The sequence below is a fragment of the Saimiri boliviensis genome, chromosome 1, assembly GCF_048565385.1.
Source record: "Saimiri boliviensis isolate mSaiBol1 chromosome 1, mSaiBol1.pri, whole genome shotgun sequence".
Taxonomy (NCBI): Eukaryota; Metazoa; Chordata; class Mammalia; order Primates; family Cebidae; genus Saimiri; species Saimiri boliviensis.
The window spans coordinates 168,698,368-168,720,089 of record NC_133449.1 but is presented as its reverse complement, the minus strand read 5'-3'; the positions used below and the strand labels follow the sequence as shown (position 1 = coordinate 168,720,089).

Sequence of the window (21,722 nt, the reverse complement as noted above, 5' to 3'; positions counted from 1 at the left end):
CACCTTGAATGTCGCCGCTATAAATACTGACTGCTAACAGGTGCATTGTACTGGTAGCTCAGATATCATAAAAATGAACAGCTCACACTAATTTCATTCCTGGAAGTCAGTGCAAAAACTCTTGTTATATTTTTGTGTAAATTAAAGATGATTCTAGGCTCAAGTTATTACAATCAAGCTTTTTACCGATATGTGTCTGGTAGGACACTCAAAAGCAGTCAGGTCATTTACTGACCCCTTTTTCTCCCAAATGCCTGAGGACTGGTCAGTCAGTCAGTGACAACTAAATTCCTGGAATGTCCACTAAGGGGCAGTATCTCTTTCTTTGTGAACCATTGTCTTAGACCAACCCTTGGTTATAAAAATGAGCAAATGGGTAATGTGAAATTGTTAAATTGCAGCTCTGTGACTGCATTTCTAAGAGGAACTGAACTTGTACATTCCTGGTACAGAATGTGATGTGACCACATTCCAAGGTTAAGCACCGGAAAAGTTAACAGGAGCTCTGACCTATTTATATTGGGCTTTTCATTTTGCCGAGCACTTCAGAGATGCTATCTCCTTCAGTTGTCACAGGAACCTCCTAAGTAAATTGTTCTTCTCCCCACTTATAGATGAAGAAGCTGAGACACAGGGAGAAAGTTTATCACACCCTGTAAGTCAGGCACTGTTGATTGTTATAGAATTGTCTGCCCAAGTTGTTTTTTGTTTTTGTTTTTGTTTTTTTTTTTTTGAGACAGAGCCTCACTCTGTCTCCCAGGCTGGAGTGCCGTGCTGCCACCTTGGCCCACTGCAACCTCCACCTCCCAAGTTCAAGTGATTCTCCTGCCTCATCCTCCTGAATAGCTGGAATAACAGGCGCCCGCCATCACGCTTGGCTAATTTTTGTATTTTTCGTAGAGATGGGGTTTCGCCATGTTGGCCAAGCTGGTCTGGAACTCCTGACCTCAGGTGATCTGACCACCTCAGCCTCCCGAAGTGCTGGGATTACAGGCATGAGCCACTGTGCTCAGCCTCCTCAAGTCTTTCAGCAAACAATTCATGATGGACATCACCGACCAGCGCCTGAATGCAGGGTAATTGTTTCAAGCTCTCATTTTTCACGTGAGGAATCTGAGGCTTGAAGAGAGAGGTGCGTTGTGTACTGAGGGAGGAATCACTTCCTCTCTGTGCTGGCAGACAGCCATCTGTGTTAGGGGATGGCTGTAGGTGCAAAGTCCTGGGTCTGGAGATGTTAATCCTTCAGAGTCACAGAAACGGGCCCAAAAATAGAGAAGGATGGTTTGGGGTCCAGCACATTATAAATATTCCTTCCTCAACATCTTCTGGAGATGACAGGGATTCCTGAAACCCCCTCACCTCCAAAAGCCTCTCCCTGTCTCATCCATTCCTATCCATCCTATTCAAATGTACCCTAGCCCCAAACAATCAGACAGCAGAGCCTGTCCATCCCTGAGTGTGCATGAAGCACGCTACTCCCAGGTGCCCCACCAGCATAAGGAGATACACAGGGACTCCAAAAGGCACACCTGAGTTCTAATCTAATCCAGTTGTATGCCCCAAACTGCTTGATTAACTGACTCAGATGCGGTGAGAGAAGCTAGCCTGGGGCAAGGAGCAAGGACCCCTCATCCTGACTTTCCAAGTTTGGGTAACTCTGGGCTCATGGTCAGATCTACCCTCAATGGAGGTGCCCTTCTTTACCCCTCTCCCCAACCCAGCAGAGCTCAGGGGCTGTGCAGGACTCACTTCTGGTCAGAGGGGAATGAGCAAACATTGAATTCTCTCCCTCAGGGGGCAAACACTTCCCTTTGAGCTCTGAGCCTGCGTTGCTTTTTTGGGTTGAGGTTTCCAAAACTCTGGGCTGCCTTGCAGATCTAACATCTCTTCAATAAGCATGGCCAGCTCCCAGAAGGGACCACTTCATCTCTGAGGATGGCTAGCTCGTGATAAACCAACATTTTATTCAAATTCCCACTTAAAAAGAAAAAGGGAAGAAAGCAAAGGAAAGAATTTGGTCATAATAACAGCTGTCATTGAGTAAGTACCTACTATGTGTCAGGCATTATATTCTTCTTTACACACCTGATCGGATTGAATCATCACAAGAGCCCTATAATAATAACTACTATTATGATTCCCATTTTTCAGATGAGCAAACTGTAGGTAAGAGAAATTGAATAACATGTTCAAAGTTAGAAAGGGAAAAAAAAAAAGAGCCAAAATTTGAACCCCCAAGTATCTGACTCCCAAGAGTGTATCCATTTCACTAGCTGCCCTGCTATCCTTGCCTAATTCTCTTTCCAGCGTAATGAGGCAGAGATTCTTATCGTTATCCCTCAGGACAGATGAAGGACTGAACCTCAGTAAAACTGATAATGTTACTGAGCATAACATTATGCAGAAGTATAGAGAGGGCGGCTGTCGTCTCATCCATTTGAGTGTTGAGCTTAGGAGAGCACAAGCCCAAGTGAACTAGGAGGTTTCAAATTGAGGCTGAGACACTTACTAGCTGGGTGACCTTGGGATGTTACCTTTTTAAGCTTCAATCCTTTTTTTTTTTTTTGAGACGGAGTTTCACTCTTGTTACCCAGGCTGGAGAGCAATGGCACTATCTGGGCTCACTGCAGCCTCCATGTCCCAGGTCCAAGTGATTCTCCTGCCTCCAGAGTAGCTGGGATTGCAGGCATGTACCACCATGCCTGGCTATTTTTTTGTTTGTTTGTTTGTATTTTTAGTAGAGATGGGATTTCTCCATGTTGGTCAGGCTGATCTCGAACTCACAACCTCAGGTGATCTGCCTGCTTTGGCCTCCCAAAGTGCTGGGATTGCAGGCGTGAGCCACCATGCCCAGCACTTCAATCCTTTAAAATGCGAATGATGTTAACAGGTCTAGTTTTAGGAATGTTGTGAGGATCAAGCAAGATAATGTATGCGCGGTGTTGAGCACCAGAGAACTGTCATTACTGAAAGCTTCTCTGCCTTGGAGGTTCAGATTTTTTTCAGATGTTTGGCATGTTATCCTGATTAATCATGTACACCAGTGCTTCTGAATGTGGCTGATGTCAGAATTACCAGCCTAAAGTACACATATTCAGGAACCCACCCCAGGAGATCTTTATTTAGGAGGACTAGGGTAGAGCCTAGGGCTCCTTATTTTTAATAAATTCCCACGGCTGGGCACTATGGCACATGCCTATAAGCCCAGCACTCTGGGAGGCTGAGGCGGGAGGATCACTTGAGCCCAGGAGTTCAAGGCTGCAGTAAGTTCACACCACTGCCCTCCAGCCTTGGCAACACAGCGAGACCCTGTCTCAAAAAAAAGTAACGATAATAATAATTTCCAGGTTTGGGGGAACCAATCTACTTGTATAGACATCTCAACCACCATGGAGAAGGAACTCTGGTTGGTTCTCTTCAGGTCTCCTTCTCTTCTTTCGTGTCCCCATTAACACCCTTTTCTTCCAGGTCCTCCCCACTGGTGAGCAAGTGCTGTCTCCAGATCAAGAACTCTGGCCCTAGCAATGAGTCAGCAGCACTCAGAGTCCCAGGAAGCCTGCCTTTCCAGAGGCCCAGGGACCCCACATGGGCTGGGAAGCAGGAGGCAGGGTTTCTGCTCTGCACTTGTCCCCTTCTCACTCACTGGTGGCCCAGGGCTAATCAGTCTCCAAACCTGTTTGCTCATGGTCAATAGACAGTCAATAAAAGCAGGCTTGTCCGTCTGAACTCTGCTTTCTTAGGACTGTGTTCCTGGCACTCGACAACCTGACATCCAGACAGCCGGTGGGGGAGACCTGAGCAGGAGTGGGCGGGGGGGGGGGGGCGATATGGAGGAATCCTACATGACAGTGCTTGCTCATTGACATCTCATTAGATTCTCGCAATAATGGGGAATAAAATCTAGTGTCTATAACATCCTCTTTTATATGTTGCTAGCCTTTGTTCCACTATCATCCCATAGCTCTCCTTTCTTGGCCTTCTTGCTGTTCCTTGAATGCGCCAGGCTTTTTTCCACTTCAGAGTCTTTGCACTATTTGCACAGCTTGGAATGCTTTTGTCATGGATAATCCCAAGTCTGGTTTCTTCTTCTTATTCAGGTCTCAGGTTACATGTCACCTGCTCAGAGAAGGCTTTGCTAATCAGTCATCGAACCTAAAGTGTCATCCTGGGCACTGGAACATATCATCCTACAGCACATCATCAAGTATTTTAACTTTCATCTTAGCAGTTATCACTATAGGATATGTTTTTCCTTGTTTATTTCCTTAATGTGCTGTCTGTCTACTATAGAATATAAGCTCTGTGAAAGCAGGTCCTGGGCTGTCTTATTTATTTTATGTCTCCAGTGCTCCCCCCCAAATATTCAGTTAATGTTCATGGAATAACTTATTTAATGAGGTTGCCTCAGCATGAATTGTGATTCCTTTTCTTTGCTCGGAGACATCCAAGGTTCTGAGAGGGGAAATGACTGTCCCAAATTCAATTCAAGTTTTTATCTTTTTTTTTTTCAGGCCCTTCCCATAAAACCTGGCTGACACACAAACCTAGCTGGGGTGAGGCTCCAGGTGTGATGAAAGTTTGGAGTTGTCCCATGAATGGGTCTGAGGCTGATGTGGGGGTGAGAAGGCGGAAAGACAGAGCATTCAAAGGGAGACAGGCAGGCTGGGACAGGAGAGCAGGGTGTGAATCTGGCAAGGGTGGAGGAAAGGTGGTGATTTGACCATGTGTCAGGAAGTGTTTCTTTCCACCCTTCCCTGGGAAGAGCCTTGACCCCAAAGTGGCTTTGTTTTGGGGAAGTAGGTGTCTAGGCAGCTGCTGAGGGAGGGCAAAGCCATGGCCTGGGTGGTGACCATGCACTGAGGTCCTAGGACCGATATTGATCACCCAAAAGGGTAATCTAACAGTGGCTCTTAGCCAAATAGGTGAGAGGTGAGCTTCCATCTGAAACCAGCCTAACTATACCATGGAGCCTCAGACCTGGCCTGGGGGAAGGTAAGGGATCTGGGGAAGGGAGAGAAAAGGAAATAGAATGGTCAAGTGCCTAGTGATTATTATTAACAGCAACAATAATAATGGGTCACATTTATTGAGAGCTTATACTGTGCCTGGCACTATACTACTTTCATGTGTTCCCACATTCATTTCTTAAAAAGCTCCCAACAAAGTAGTTATTATTATTATTATTATTATTATTATTATTTTGAGACGGAGTTTCGCTCTTGTTACCCAGGCTGGAGTGCAATGGCGCGATCTCGGCTCACCGCAACCTCCGCCTCCTGGGTTCAAGCAATTCTCCTGCCTCAGCCTCCTGAGTAGCTGGGATTACAGGCACGTGCCACCATGCCCAGCTGATTTTTTGTATTTTTAGTAGAGACGAGGTTTCACCATGTTGACCAGGATGGTCTCGATCTCTCGACCTCGTGATCCACCCGCCTCGGCCTCCCAAAGTGCTGGGATTACAGGCTTGAGCCACCGCGCCCGGCCAGTAGTTATTATTTTTTTCCATTTGAGAGATGTCAAAACTGAGGCTCAGTGAAATTTTCTTGTCCAAGGTCACACAGTAAGTAGCAAAGGCAGGATTCAAACTCAGATCTGTAGTGATTCCAGTGCACTAGGGAAACCTAGGCCTGGGTTGCTAGGGCAAGTTAAGAGGGCAGGGCCAGATTGACCCCTGCAAAGGTGGGGCTAGGGACAGTGGGATAGACTGTACATAAATAGCAGGCCTGTTTTTATCCCTACACACAGGCAGAATCAGGCAAGTGCTCTATCTGGCACAATTTGAGGGCTCTGAAAGCCAACCCAGCCCTGTGTCAAACAAGTCTCTCCCCAGCACGTCCCTGGACACTGAAATACCTACTGAGAGACTCATTTCTTTGGGTCAGGACAGTGACTCTAGAAGACCCCTGTAAAAACACATGGGTTGGAAGAGAAACACCTGGTGCCTGTGAAACAGCAATCTAGGGTAGCCAGCTGGGTCCTATGGGAGGGAGGCTCATTGTTTATGTTGAGGAAAAAGGTGGCAGTCAAAGGCAAGGAAAAGAATAAGGCGTGTTTCACAACCTGTGTCTCTCCAATCTCAGAAGCCTGGGAATTATAATCCATACTTCAAAAATCCTAATGTCCCTTGGGGGAAAGATAGGAGGAAGCCACTCCAGCGTCTGAGAGAGTACTAACTTCTTTTGCTTTTGCTGGATTGATACCAAGTGCCTGCAACTTCAACTCTGGTTATCTCGGGTTCATGAGAACAGCTGGCATTCATGTGTCTAATTCTTAAATGATAAATGAATTAATTATTATTTGATACTTGCTGTGTTGGTAGGCCAAAAGGTGGGCTTCTAAAACTTAGAGGGTGACAGGGATGGAGACCCCTGGTAGAGAGCTGAGACGACCCAAGATGCCAGGCCCCAGACAGAACTCAGCTCGCAGTCACAAGGCTGCAGCGTGACAGGCTTTTGGGGAAAGGTAGGAGCCGCTCCCCGCCACCTGCCAGTCAGAAGCCCTACCCACAGTCAGGCCGCGGCTGCCTCGGCCTGGTCCCAAAAAATGTGAGCGCCGCCCCCTCCTCCCGCCGGGTCCCCCGCCGCGGCGGGGTCGGGGGCTGCGCTGCCGGCGCCGCGAGCCTGGCGAGCTTCCCAGCACGGGAGGAGGGAGGGGGCGGCGCCGGGCAGGGCGGAGCTTCGGCGCCTCCCGGAGCCTTATTCCCGGCCGCGCGCCGGGCAGCGCTCATTTCGCCGAAGGAACTACGGTGTCTACGCTTCTGGCCGGCCTGACCTAGGCGCGCGGGATCGGGCGAACGCGCGGGCGGGCGGAGTGAGCAAGACAGACACTAAACGAGAGCGAGCTGCGCGCGGGTCGCGGCCAGGCTTGCACGCAGAGGCGGGCGGCGGACGGTGCCCGGCGGAATCTCCTGAGCTCCGCCGCCCAGCTCCGGTGCCAGCGCCCAGTGGCCGCCGCCTCCAAAGTGATTGGTGCCTCGCCGCCTCCACTCGGTGCGGGACCATGAAGCTACCGCCGTCGGTGGTGCTGAAGCTCTTTCTGGCTGCAGGTAAGAGGGCTGCTGACGCCCCCGGAGATCGGGGGGATGGGGGCGCTGTGCTGGGGGCACCGGGGAAGGTCGCCGGAGCGCCCCCGGCACGGGCCACTTGGTGGGGCCCTTGCGCTCTGGCCGAGGGGCGTGGGCATCGGTGCGTTAGTCTGGGGTCTGGGCGGGTGTCTGATTCGGCCTGGCCCCTCGCCTGCAGTTCTCTCGGCGCTAGTGACTGGCGAGAGCCTGGAGCGGCTTCGGAGAGGGCTGGCTGCTGGAACCAGCAACCCGGACCCTCCCACTGAATCCACGGACCAGCTGCTACCCCTAGGAGGCGGCCGGGACTGGAAAGTCCGTGACTTGCAAGAGGCAGATCTGGACCTTTTGAGAGGTGGGTGTGGAGGCCGTCCATCCTCGGACCCTGGTGGGCTGTTGAAGAATAAGCAGATCCAAGATTCTTGCTGTTTGGCCAATACTGTGGGTTGGGGATATTCATGGAGAACCTCGGGGAAAAGCTGATGGGCCTGACGGATACTGGGGGATTCTGGAATATAGGTCCCACTCTCTGTCTTGCCATTGCCTGGCCTGCTAGGTTGCTGCCCTTCTGGGTACTTTGGGGCAAATTGAAAAAGGCAAGTTGTCTGAGTTTGTTACATTCTTCTTAGGTAACTGGGAGATAGGAACAAGGAATGGTTGAGATGCTTTCCCTAGAGTTACTATGTAAAAATGGGTGCCAGTTCTAATTTCCTCATCAAATGACTATTATATATAAAATAGAGGTAACAGATGAGGAGATGCCCAGGCACATCTATAGAAAATGTGCAGTGTTAGCCTCCTCCATCCACCTGTCACCAGATTGGGGAAACAGAGGGGAATGCGGAGGTCATGGTCATGCAGGTCATGCAGGATTGGGATTAGAACTGTGGTCTCTGGACTCCACTCCAATGTCCTTCCTCATCACATTAAGCTGCCTCACACCACCCCATCTCCTCCTTCCCTCCAGTCTGGAGCACCTGAGATGCTGAGCCAGGCATGAATGGGCTCTGAAGTCCATAGACCTGTGCTCCAATTTCAGCCATATGACTGTGGGCTGCCCTAGGTGAGGCAGTGAATGGTGAGCGCTGGGCCCCTAGGGAGCTGTATTAAAGTGCTGGGTATCTATGAATGCTATGGGAACCTCGAAGGCTTCCTGAGAACCTTGCATTCCTGAGGAGACTGCAAATGGGGAGAGCTGTATAGGATCCTCCAACCAGCCTCTTTGGCTGTGGGCAAGTACAGGCACAGGGCAGTCCAGAGCCTGCCAGCTCTCCTGCCTCCAGACCTGAAGAGATTCTCCAGGATAGAGCAGGGACTCAGCACTGGACCCCAGAATGACTATATTTGGTTGGACAGATGCCCACCTGTTCTAGCTCCTCCTGCTCCTCAGCTGCCCTTCTCCCTCCTTCCCAGGAGCTTCCCTTGGGTACTCTCTACTTTGTATCAATCAAGCACATGCTCCGAAACCGAGCCTTGGGCTTCCATGCTTCATCCTTCCCCAGTGGCCCTCTGGGGTTGCCCATGGCCTGAACAGCCTGAACTCTCCTGGCCCTCTCCTCCTGGCTGGGCAGGGCTGGGCTGTGACTCACTCCACCCCCACCCCACACCCACACAACTGCTCCTCATACCTCTGCAGACCTGACTCACTGCTCCTTCTCCACGGCAGGAGCCTGGCTGTCACCCTGCACCTTTTCCCACCCCTTTTGGATTGGCTTGGCCCTCCTGCCTTGCTCTCCTGGAAGCTCTGGTCACTGGGTTCCTCTGACCATCTGCATCACCTTCTGAGCTCTGAGGTGGCCTGGGGCTGGATGAGAGGAAATAAGGGAGTGTGGGGTTGCTGGCATCTACTTCTCTTCCCTTCTCTTGGCTTCGTTGGGCAAGGACTGTTTTTCAAGTCTGGGGATTCTATCACTTAAAATAAATGACTGCTACCATTTATTAAATGCCTACTGTGTTCTAGGCACTTGATATGTTATCCTGGTTAATTTAACACTTACAGCAACCTTTTGAGATAGTTACTTTTGCTATCCACATTTGCCTGAGAACTTGAGGTTCAGAGAGGGTAAGTGACTTGCCCACAGTCATATGGCTGAAATTGGAGCACAGGTCTATGGACTTCAGAGCCCATTCATTGCCTGGCTCAGCATCTCAGGTGCTCCAGACTGGAGGGAAGGAGGAGATGGGGTGGTGTGAGGCAGCTTAATGTGATGAGGAAGGACATTGGAGTGGAGTCCAGAGACCACAGTTCTAATCCCAATCCCGCATGACCTTGAGTAAATCACTCTGCCTGCCAAGATATTGATTTTTTTTTTTTTTTGAGACATAGTCTCACTCTGTCACCCAGGCTGGAATGCAATGCCACGATCTCAGCTCACTGCAATCTCAGCCTCCCGGGTTCAAGCGATTCTCCTGCCTCAGCCTCCCTAGTAGCTGAGATTACAGGCATGCACCACCATGCCCAGCTAATTTTTGTATTCTTAGTAGAGATGAGATTTTGCCATGTTGGCCAAGCTGGTCTTGAACTCTTGACCTCAGGTCATCTGCCTGCCTCAGCCTCCCAAAGTGCTGGGATTGCAGGTGTGAGCCACCGTGCCTGGCCGCGTGTTATTCTTTGAAGTCAGTTCCAGCTTGAGACTCTAAGTCTCTAGTCTAATGTATCGTGCTCACCCTTCTGATAGACAGATGGCTGTAGCCATGGATGTGGGCATCTTTTTCCTGATGGGGGATAAGAAGGTGGGATTGGGCTGATGGGCATAGTCCATGGTCAGGCCCAGCTGGATGTCTGGGTAAGGTTGTTTTTCCCCCAGTCTCTCTGAAGCATGGAAAGAAGGGGGAAGTCATCACTGTTCCAGTTCCTTCTGGACAGTTCCTCACTTTCCATTTTTCTATCCCTTGTACACCCTGTATCCCCCAACCAAGAGTGCTATAAACAGGACATTGTGGGTTAAATATGAATGGATCTTTGAGAAAGTGGGTGAGCTGTAAATGGCATCCAGGTTAAATATTTTGCTTGAAGTTGTAAAAGCAAGGCCCTGATCAGGGCTGGTCTGCTTGCTGTTCCTGAGCCAGGCTCTGCCCTGGGCTCACAGTACTAAGGGATGCCCCAGAGGGGACCACCTGAACACATGAACACTGTTCTTATTTTAGGAGCCCTCCAACCCCAAAATCTTAAGGTACTTTCTCTAGAAGCAATTTTTACATGTGACACTGTTTTTCTGCAAGTGGGTCACTGAGTACAGCATCAGGAAATGAGGCTGATTTAAGGCCAAAATAGAACGCAGTGGGCATGGGGGAGTAGGAGACGGGGGTGTAAGGTGGACAGTGGAGTGGAGGTGAGGTTGGTAGAATTGCCCAGTGAGCTGCAGTTACTCAACAAAAGCATTGTGAGAATGAGGCTCTTACACTGAGATTATGAATGCCTTCCTTGGGACTCACCCTAGCTTCTACTTCCTACTAAGATTCCCTCTTTCTGGTGGTTCTGCCCAATCTTCCTGCTCTTCCTTCTGCCTCTTGGGAGGCACTGAGCTAAGGGGACCTCTCAGATCTCTGACTTCAGGTGGGATCAAAAAGTATATACTCCTTTTAAGCACTGTGCTGTTCTGATCTTCTTTCCAAAGGATCAGACTTTAACAGCGTACTTTTCTCCTACAGTCACTTTATCCTCCAAGCCACAAGCACTGGCCACACCAAGCAAGGAGGAGCATGGGAAAAGAAAGAAAAAGAGCAAGGGCTTAGGGAAGAAGAGGGACCCATGTCTTCGGAAGTACAAGGACTTCTGCATCCATGGAGAATGCAAATACGTGAAGGAGCTCCGGGCTCCCTCCTGCATGTGAGTGCCCCTTCCCCAGGGCTGAATCTCATCAGCACACTTTGTCAGCCACGTGGCTGTTCCTCGTTGTCGCTGTTCCTTGAATTCATGATTTTACCCAGTTTCTTGTCAACCTCTGGGCGGAAGTTGGGAGGAGGGGAAATATATTTTTAGTCAGCGGAAGCCCCCTCCACGCTATAGGATGCAATTTCCTGTGTTATGGTTTTGTGACACACTTTAATCCTTGGGGACATTTCCTGCTTGCCCAGAAGTGAGCATGTGGCCAGGACAGCTGGCACCTGAAGGCAGGCTCTTTATTCTTGCCCGGTGCCCTACTCTGGGAGGGAGAGGCCAGGAGGAAACATGGCAGAGCGGGCTTCCTGTGAATAGAGCTCCTGCGGGAAGGTGGGAGGCACATTTGGATGCATGTTGTGTAGGTATGTGTGTATTTGGGTTTGTGTGCATGTCAGTGTGCAAATGTGGGTTGACCGTAAGGCATGGCAGGACTATACAGAGAGGGATCATCATGGGGGGCAGATTGAGGCCTCATTCTTCTTTCTTATCCCAGCAAGGGCCAGGAGGTGGGGGACATGGAGAGTATTGGCCTTTGGCCATGGTGTGGGAGAACAATTCCTTTGTGCAGGATTCATAGGAAATGGAACCTGACCCAGCAGGCATCAGCCCCCGGTCAGGCAACATCACCCCTTCCCTGGGGTATGGGTGTGGGCGGAGGGGCTATGGGTTCCTTATCCTCTCTCCTAAGCCAAACACCCAGCAAACGGCTGCCTTGGCAACCCCTCAGGGATGACAGCACTGCCATGCTGTCTGGCAGGCATAATGTTGCCACTGTGCCTGAGGCCAACACCCCACGTCAGGCTGCAAACATCCGTTCCCGTCCCTGTAGGGAGGCAGGCTCTGGGGACCTTAGGGGGAGACTCTGGGCAGGGCCAATATACTGTTTTGTTCACACTGCCTCCAGCTTGTTAAGAAGGCAGCCTGCCTGGCATCCCTTCTACTGGTGATTGGTGCAGATCCCTTGGCTTTTTAAAGTTTCCTTGTTTTGTCTGATCACACATAGCAGAGCTGCCCTGTATCTGGCAGTTGGCAGACAGACCCATCACTCCCCACCATGTTCACAGTCCCTTTTGCATCCTTTCCTATAACATCCTTGTCAGGAGTTTGGTATTAGAGGGGATTGTTTAAGAGAGCCCCTATATTATTCTTCCCAAGGTCTTGAAACAGGGTGGGAAATGTTTGTCTTAAATTTGTAAAATGGCATCATTAGTACAGGGTAAAGAAAGCAACTCTGGGTGGTCAAGGTAGATTGAGGCCAGGAATCTATCTGTGCCAGCTTGGTCCTGGGCATTTTGGTAGGTGGATATGGGGCTTGCACTGCGTGGTTGAGAGGCATTATAAGGCTGCCTTCCTGGATTGCGGACTCAACTGACCACCTAAACCCAGAGAACTTGAGATGAGTGCCCAGGCCACCTTCCCAGTGGTCCCTAGGGATAGTGATAATTATAATGATGTCATCTCTCCTTTGTCCCAGAGCTTCAATGTTTATATATGAGTTGAGTCCAACAGGTATGTTGAGCTCCTGTTTGGTGGCAGACACTACTTTAGGGGCTGGGGAGATACAGTTTCCTGGGATTTTCAAAAGTCCTCTGCTGAGTAGGCAGGACTTGGTACCTCTTCTCGAAAGGTGATGAAACTAGAGTCAGAAAATAGGAAGTAATTTGCCTGAGGTCAATAGCTGAATAAGTAGATGGAAACAAGACAGAGTTTCAGGTACCTGACTCCTAGTCCAGCATGCTTTTCCTGCCCTCAGGCTGCACTGAGTGTTGGCTTTCGCCTTTCTTTTCTTTTCTTTTTTTTTTTTAATTGAGACAAAGTCTCGCTCTGTTGCCAGGCTGGAGTGCAGTGCATGATCTTGGCTCACTGCAAACTCCACCTCCCGTGTTCAGATGATTCTCCTGACTTAGCCTCCGGAGTATCTGAGACTACAGCCATGCGCCACCACGCCCAGCTAATTTTTTGTTTTATATTTTTAGTAGAGACAGGGTTTCACCATGTTGACCAGGATGGTCTCGATCTCTTGACCTTGTGATCTGCCTGCCTCGGCCTCTCAAAGTGCTAGGATTACAGGTGTTAGCCACTGCCCCTGGCCCTCATCTTTCTTTCCTGTATCTGTCTTTATAGAGTTAGAGCAGCATTTTACAGAGGACAGAGGGCAGCTGTTGTCCTAGAGGTCCTTATTCTTTTACTAGCCTAAGAGAACAGTGATCTGATTTGAAAACTTCGTATCAGCTTCCTGGGCAGATTTTCTTTTTCTTTTTCTTTTATTTTCTTTTTTCTTTCTTTCTTTCTTTTTTTTTTTTTTTTTTTTTTTTTTTTGAGACAGGGTCTTGCTCTGTGTCCCAGGCTGGAGTGCAGTAGTGCAATCTTGGTTCATTGCAACCTCCACCTCTTGGTGTCACGTGATTCTTCTGCCTCAGCCTCCTAGGTGACTGGGACTATAAGCACCTAACACCATGCCCGACTAATAATTTTTGTATATTTAGTAGAGAGGTGGTTTCACCATTTTAGCCAGGTCTTGAACTCCTGACCTCAGGTGATCTGCCCACCTCAGCCTCCCAAAGAGCTGGGCTTACAGGCATGAGCCACCATGCCTGGCCCTTTTTTTTTTTTTTAAGTTGGAGTTTTGCTCTGTCACCCAGGCTGGAGTGCAGTGGCGCAATCTTGGCTCACAGCAACCTCCGCCTCCCAGATTCAAGTGATTCTCCTGCCTCAGCTTCCCGAGCAGCTGGTATTACAGGTGCACGCCACCACATCTGGCTAATTTTTATATTTTTATAGAGATGAGGTTTCATCACATTGGCCAGGCTGATCTTGAACTCCTGACCCCAAGTAATTTGCCTGCCTTGGCCTCCCAAAGTGCTGGGATTATAGGCATGAGCCACTTCCTGGGCAGATTTTCAGGGGGTGGATTGCATGAACGGGCTGGTCCCCCACTGCCTCCTGCCCTTGCTACCCAGGGCAGAAAGCAGCAAGAAGACAAAGAAATCCTGGTTTGGGGGAATGTGACATCTGTGCACCTTCATCTGGGGAACTTTGTGCCTCCTCTTTGCCTCCAGACCCAGGGACCACTAGCCAGGGTGTGTCCAGGCTGCCGTGGTGAGCCTGAGGCTAACTGGCTTCCTAAACCAGCCCTTTGCAGCCACCATGAACAGGAAAACCCTTTTTGTGTCACCAGCCAAAAGTTGCCCTCAGAGAGTTGTTTCCTGGTATTCCTGACTGGCTGCTGAACCAAAAATTGGCTGTGGAGTTTCCTGTGGCTGGAGGAAACCTGGGGACGCTTGGGCTGAGGAGGACTCAGAGCTGAAGGAGAGACAGGCCAGAGGGCTCTACTTGGCCTCACTGCCCAGGGGCTAAGAAGGAACGGCGAGCCCTCTTCTCTTGGCTCCATCTGACTTGGGCATCCCATTCCTCAGGCCATGGGCAGTAACCTCTGGAGTCTGATTATGTAATAACTCACACAATGGGAGACTTGGCCTTTATTAAGTCCTTTCATTTGTATTGCCTCATTTGATCTTTCCACAATACTCTAGTGAGGTAGGCATTTCTTATCCTAGTGTTTTACATGAAGAAACCAATGTTTAAAAAGGTAACGTGACTTGCCCAGGATTGTCTGGCTAGAAATAGCAGCTGAACCAGTCTGGAACTCATGTACTCTGAGTATCCTCCATCCAGACTTGTCCCCTCCACCTCTTGGGATAAAGGTGGAGAAATCCAGTTTGGAAGATGTCTCTGGACCCTAGAGCGTTCTTGCATCTGTTGTAATACAAGTTCTGAAATGGGTCGCAGACATGGGTGGGAAGAATGTGTCCTAGTCTGATGGGTGGCTGGCTCTGAACAAGACACAAAATCTTGCCCCTACCCTGGGATGCTTGGAATGTACTCATCCCCACCTGCTTCCCTGGGTAAGCCAGGAGTTGTCTGCAAAGGGAGGGGGAGGTGGGTAATATTAGGATGTTTACATTATTATCCTTGACTCAGGGTGGGGGTGGAGGGATTATGTAACTGAATTGCGAGACTCTGAGGCCAAACTTTATTTCTATCATCTGAGTAACTACCTGTGGGGTTTGAATGATGGCCTGGAAGTAAAAAACAGACTCAACTTCAGCTTCCCTCCCTGCAGGAGAGCCAGGTCTCTGAAGTATCTAGACTGCTGGGTTGAATCCTAGCTCTACCACTCACTAGCTTTGTAACCTTGGGCAAGGTATTTAACAAAAGCTAAGCCTCAGTCCATCTTCAAAATGGGGCTAGTAACTCCTCCTTCACAGAGATGGTTTTAAATGAAACAATCTTTGTAAAGCAGTTAGCACAAAGTACTTGGTAAGCCTTCAATGATTGCTAATTATTATTTTTTATTATTCAAGTTATGGAAAATAATAATGACATAGTCAGAGAGAAGAGTTAAACTGCCCCCAAGAGCCTATCAGATATGCTTCCTTGGAGTCACCTGCACTGTTCCACATTGTTCAGAGTGGAAGGAATAATGAATGTGGAATCTGCCAAGACTCGTTCCTAGTCTTAGCCCTGCTGCTTTCTAGTTGTGCAGCTTTTGGTTAATCACTTAATCTCTCTGACCCTTAATCTTCGCTTTTCCATCTGTAAAATGGGGTTGCACCTGCTTACCAGAATGTTAGGAGGCTCTGAGCTAGTAGATAAGGCTAGTGGCTTATGAATGGTAAATCGCTGTGCACAAGTGATTTTCGAGGAGTGCTCCTGCAAGTGTCCTCCATGTCCTGGCAGGTTAGGGATTGCTCTTTTGCCTACATGAGCTGGTGGGCTAGATACACGGAGAGGCTGGGCAAGGAATTGTGGACTCTGCTGTGTGTATAGTGGGCCTGACCTACATTTATCCTGCAGTGAGGTGTTTTCTCAAAGCACCCAGGAGGAACTAGGGCAGGGAGAGGCACAGGGCAAGAAGACAGGAATACAGTGCCACCCAGCTTGGCCCCTTTGCTACTGCTGGTTGTGGACAAGTCTGTCTCTTGGATATTCCCTGGTAGTCTGTCCACAGGAATAAGGGATTCCTTGCTTTGAGGCACCAGAAAGAGCACCTCCTTCCCAGAGAAAGCACAGCTCAGAGAAGAGGGCCACCAGGTTCTTGGTGCTTCCTTCAGCAGTTGGTAAAGTCCCAGGCAGACAGTGCCACCACACTCCCTGGCTGAAGGGTAGGCAGTCATGGGGTGTGAGTGGGCAAGCACACTGAGCTCATGTACATCTACGTTTCTGCCTTGCTGTGTGACCTTGGGAAAACCACTCCACCTTTCTGTAAAATGGGGTCCTACCTACATCGAAGGATCTCTGGGATGCTCAGATAAGGGAAAGGATGTGAATGTGCTTCTTCAACTGTAAGCACTTCTGAGTCTTTCTAAGAGCCTCAAGGAAATGCTTTGTGTTAGAAAAGGCAGTTGCCAGCTGGGCATGATGGCTCACGCCTGTAATCCTAGCACTTTGGGAGGCTGAGGCGGGTGGATCGTCTGAGGTCAGGAGTTCGAGACCAGCCTAGCCAACATGGTGAAGCTCTGTCTCTACTTAAAAAATACAAAAATTAGCTGGATGTGATGGTGGGTGCCTGTAATCCCAGCTACTTGGAAGGCTGAAGCGAAAGAATCTCTTGAACTTGGGAGGCAGAGGTTGCAGTGAGCTGAAATTGTGCCATTGCACTCTAGCCTAGGTGATAAGAGTGAAACTCCGTCTCAAAAAAAAACCACAAAAAAACAAAAAAGAAAAGAAAAGGCAGTTGCCATGTGATTTATTTCTTGAGTGAGAAGAGCCAAAGGATTGTTTCTGACATTCTTCCATGCTCTGGCAGGGAAGCTGGGCAGAAAGATGTTACTTGATTTGTTTGCTTTGTCCTGTGATGAAGGAGGCCTAGCAGCTCTGCGTTCAGAGGCCAAAGGCCAAAGTTAAGCTCCCAAGATAGGCCCTACACCCAGGGGAAGCTGGGGTTAAATGAAGGAAACTTGAGAAAAACGACTCCTGGCAGAGGCACAGGGCCTATTTATAGGCTGGGCAGCAGTGGAGAGGGACTGGATGCTGGAAGCACGATGGGCAAGGCTGGGTTTATTTCTGGGTCAGAATGTTGAGGGGCCTCACTGGAGGGAGTGATACTGAATCCCCTCAATTCAACCTACCAGTTCTTGTGCCCAAGCCCTCATAAGTGGCTTAAACAGAACGCCTGAACACACATGTCATAAATCAGCCACACGTGGAACAACATATCTAGCTGGGGCCTTCAAGTCCTCCCTTGCTTTTTCCATGCCTGGAGCAGGAATCTCAGCCCAGAGAACCAAAAGGAATGGAAAAGGGGAGGGTGGTAAGTGAGGGAGGAATGCTACGGAGCCTTCAGATGGGCTTTAAAGAGTTTTCTACTGGAGGAGAAGGATGGAGGATAGACAGGGATCATGGGCAGGGATTGACAGGCTGAGGGTGTGAGGAATGAATGGGCTTTGGCTTACGTAGGTGGGCCATTGCCAAGAGAGACAGGCCAAAGTACTAACTCCGTTTCTTTCTTGTTCTGTCTTGAACTAGCTGCCACCCGGGTTATCATGGAGAGAGGTGTCATGGGCTTAGCCTCCCAGTGGAAAATCGCTTATATACCTACGACCACACAACCATCCTGGCCGTGGTGGCTGTGGTGCTGTCGTCTGTTTGTCTGCTGGTCATCGTGGGGCTTCTCATGTTTAGGTGAGTGTTGGGGTCCCCTGCAGGCTGTTTCTGCAAATCACTCCCCTTCTTCTTCCTCCTGGGCCTTCTCCCTGATGGTAACATGCACTTCCCTCAATCTCTCCAAATCATGGGCTAGCTCCGGGGTGTAGAGTCTCCAAAAACCTAGTATTTCTGGCATGACAGGAGTCCCGTGTCTAGAGACTAGGGTCAAACTTGCCAGGCCATACCAGGTTCTGTTCCTCACAGGAGTTCTTTTCCTGCCTCTGTGGCCCAGCTACCCACTCATGGAGCCACTTTGTCACACATTGCTTTCTCCTGACTCTGTTCTTTGGTAGCATTAACATGTGGTTTGGTAGTCAAGGTGTTGGTGGTGCTAGTGGTATATCCTTCTACTTCTGAGGCATCTGGACCTCAGGCCCTGCTTCTAATCCAGGTATGCTCTAGCTTGGGGGAGACCTACCAAGCATTCTATGCCTGTTTTCAAGCAGTGCAACTCATCTGTCATGAGACCTGGAACAAGTTACTGTCTTTCTCAGGATTGGATTTTTTTTTTTTTTTTAAAGATAGGGTTTCACCATGATGGCTAGGCTGGTCTTGAACTCCTGACCTCAGGTGATCCACGTACCTCGGACTCCCAAAGTGCTAGGATTACAGGCGTGAGCCACAGTGCCCGTCCTGAGGATTGTAATCTTATAGTGACTGCAATCTTTGTCCACCTACCTCATAAGGATGTTGTGAGGATCACATAAATATGGTGAAATCTCTTTGTAAATTGCAGCCTGCTGTTAAAGACAGGCGTCCCTCAGGGCAGTTGGGCCTTTGACCAGAGGTGGGGCTGCCCTACCATCTGGGCTTTTCCACGTCGTAGAGGAAACCACCGTGGCAGAGTTCTTTGGAAGGACCTGCTCTGGATCTGCACTTTGTCATAGCAGGCAGGGCTTATTCACAAAACTTATCTTCCTCAGGTACCATAGGAGAGGAGGCTATGATGTGGAGAATGAAGAGAAAGTGAAGTTGGGCATGACTAATTCCCACTGAGAGAGACTTGTGCTCAAGGTAATGCTCCATCCTTTGCCCCTTGACATGATTATCTTTTGTGCCCTGTCCCCGCTCTGCTTCAGTGGGTACTGAATTCTTCATCTAGGGGTTGAGGGCCAGGCTACTGTGACATTTGGATCCCACTGCAGAATTATTTTCAGAAAGACTCAATGCTTCACTTAGGGTAAAAGTTGCTAGAGAGACACCTGAGGGGACAGCTTCTCCCACCCTTGTCCTCTCCCCTTCCCTCCCCTTCTCGGGGTGACAGAGTGAAACCCTGTCTCGGAAAAATTAAAAAGCAAAAAGCCTGGACCAGGAAAATCTTAAGACCTCTTTAGACTAGACCTGGCTTTAAATGCCTTGCTTTTGTGCTTTAGGAATCGGCTGGGGACTGCTACCTCCGAGAAGACACGAGGTGATTGCAGACTGCAGACGGGAAGGACTTCACAGATAGCCACAAAGACTTCTTCGTCCCTAGTCGCTGTCTAGGATTGGGCCTCCCATAATTGCTTTGCCAAAATACCAGAGCCTTCAAGTGCCAAACAGAATATGTCCAATGGGATCTGGGTAAGAAGAAAGCAAAAGCAAGGGACCTTCATGCCCTTCTGATTCCCCTCCACCAGACCCCACTTCCCCTCATAATTTTGTTTAGACGCTTACCTTCTGGATTAGAATGTTGGTTAAATTCCATACACTCCAGAATTTTTGACTGAAAAAAAAAAGAAAAAGAAGAAGAAGGAAAGATTTGTGAACTGGAAGAAAGCAACAAAGATTGAGAAGCCATGTACTCAAGTACCACCAAGGGAATCTGCCACTGGCACCCTCCGGCGCTGGATTTGATGAGTTAACTGTGAAATACCACAAGCCTGAGAACTGAATTTTGGGACTTCTACCTAGATGGAAAAATAACAACTATTTTTGTTGTTGTTGTTTGTAAATGCCTCTTAAATTATATATTTATTTTATTCTATGTATGTTAATTTATTTAGTTTTTAACACTCTAACAATAATATTTCAAGTGCCTAGACTGTTACTTTGGCAATTTCCTGGCCCTCCACTCCACATCCCCACAATCTGGCTCAGTGCCACCCACCCTTGCCACAAAGCTGGGTTGGTTCTGTGATCCATCTGTGGTAATTTATTGTCTGTCTACATTTCGGCAGATCTTCCGTGGTCAGAGCGCCACTGGGGGAGCTCTGTACGGTAAGGATGTGGGGGTTAACTTGGTCAGAGCCACTCTATGAGTTGGACTGCAGTATTGCCTAGGCGATTTTGTCTACCGTTTGTGTTTTGAAAGCCCAAGGTGCTGATGTCAAAGTGTAACAGATATCAGTGTCTCCCTGTGTCCTCTTCCTGCCAAGTCTCAGAAGAGGTTGGGCTGCCATGCCTGTAGCTTTCCTGGTCCCTCACCCCCACAGCCCCAGCCCACAGTGTGGGAACTCACTTTCCCTTGTGTCAAGACATTTCTCTTACTCCTGCCATTCTTCTGGTGCTACTCCATGCAGGGGTCAGTGCAGCAGAGGACAGTCTGGAGAAGGTATTAGCAAAGCAAAAGACTGAGAAGGAACAGGAGCTGACTGTTCTTGGTAACTGATTACCTGCCAATTGCTACCGAGAAGGTTGGAGGTGGGGAAGGCTTTGTATAATCCCACCCACCTCACCAAAACGATGAAGGTATGCTGTCATGGTCCTTTCTGGAAGTTTCTGGTGCCATTTCTGAACTGTTACAACTTGTATTTCCAAACCTGGTTCATATTTATACTTTTCAATCCAAATAAAGATAACCCTTATTCCATAGCCTTTTGTCTGTTTGTTTTAACTGGGAACTGGTTTAACTTAGTTATTTCATAAGCCCTGACTTGATGTTAGGCTCTATGCCAGGTCTATTTATATATAATACCACAACAATAATGTGATGCAGGTACTATTGTTCCATTTTTCCAGAAGAGGAAACTGAGGCTCAAAATGGTTACGTAACATGCCTGAGGATATACAGCTAGTAAGTGACAGAGCTGGGACTATGAGTCTGGCTCCAATTATTTTGTCTTAGTACTTATACCATATTCTTTCTGAGATAAGAAAGAACAGATCTTTCATACAGCATGTTTAGCTATCTATAATCAGAGAAGACATCCACTTATTCAATCAACAGGACCTGGACTCAGGGCTTATTCCTATGTTGTACATATAAACAGGCATTGCTCCTGGCAAGAACAAGACATTTTAACTCCCTTCTCTTGCTCTACAACCAATCCATCAGCAAATCTTGTCAGCCCTACCTTTAGAATATATGCTGTATGCAACCACTTCTCATCATTGCCACTACCATCACCCAGTCCAATTTAGCATCATCTCATGTCTGCACTCTTGTGATGGCCTCTGTCTTTCTAGTTCCATCTTGCTTCTATATAACATATTTCCAGTATAGTAGCCAGAGTAGTCATGTGTTTCAGATCTTGTCTGCTCTGCAGGCCTTCCTTGACCACCCTATTAAACAATAGCACATTCCTCCCCCATCCCGCTCTTACTCTTCTCTCATTGCTCTATATTTCTCCATAGTCCTTATTACCACTAACATATTCCTATTTGTTCATAGTCCATCTCCTCCTATGAAAATGTTAGTTCCATGAAGGTAGAGATGTGTACATTGCTCCTGTCCCAGATTCTAAAACAATGCAAATGAGTCGTAGGCATTAAATATTTGTTACCTGGATGAATGAATATAGGAAATAAAATCCAGTCTAAGGACAGCAAGTGGACAGACATGCAATCTAATGCTGCCCTGAAAGTGTGGTTGGAGTTTTAGAGGGGGTCTCTGTTGGGGAATGTGGATGGCAGTGACAATATGAAAGTGGAATTCAGGGCATGTCATGTGTCTTGGTAGATTGGACAGTCCACAGGTGGATTGGGGCAGCCCAGTGGCATTGGACAAGTGCCACTGGACTACCCCTTCCTCGTCCTCTTCCCTTGCAGAGTTGCGACATTCTGAAGTTTCTCCAGGAGCCCACGCAGAGATCTTGTATATACTTTGAATATCCTTTTAAGACTTTAGGCACTAGTAACTGTTAAAGCTGA

General features: G+C 48.6%; 1 protein-coding gene across 1 annotated transcript; it reads left to right on the top strand.

Moving 5' to 3' along the window:
- The first annotated feature begins 6,684 nt into the window (after window positions 1-6,684).
- HBEGF (heparin binding EGF like growth factor) lies at window positions 6,685-20,444 on the top strand. Its single transcript, XM_003933905.4, has 6 exons — window positions 6,685-7,045; window positions 7,242-7,415; window positions 10,712-10,889; window positions 17,472-17,627; window positions 18,575-18,665; window positions 19,025-20,444. Exons 1-5 carry the CDS (start codon window positions 7,000-7,002, stop codon window positions 18,645-18,647), a joined length of 627 nt encoding a protein of 208 aa, XP_003933954.1. The 5' UTR covers window positions 6,685-6,999; the 3' UTR covers window positions 18,648-18,665; window positions 19,025-20,444.
- Window positions 20,445-21,722: the final 1,278 nt, after the last annotated feature.

What these genes read in the sequence shown, in the direction of transcription:
- HBEGF (XM_003933905.4), top strand. Translation starts at nt 7,000, where the DNA reads ATGAAGCTACCGCCGTCGGTGGTGCTGAAGCTCTTTCTGGCTGCAG. An exon ending in AGATCTGGACCTTTTGAGAG is followed by an intron (nt 7,416 to 10,711) that starts GTGGGTGTGGAG and finishes TTTCTCCTACAG; the next exon opens with TCACTTTATCCTCCAAGCCA. An exon ending in CTCCGGGCTCCCTCCTGCAT is followed by an intron (nt 10,890 to 17,471) that starts GTGAGTGCCCCT and finishes GTCTTGAACTAG; the next exon opens with CTGCCACCCGGGTTATCATG.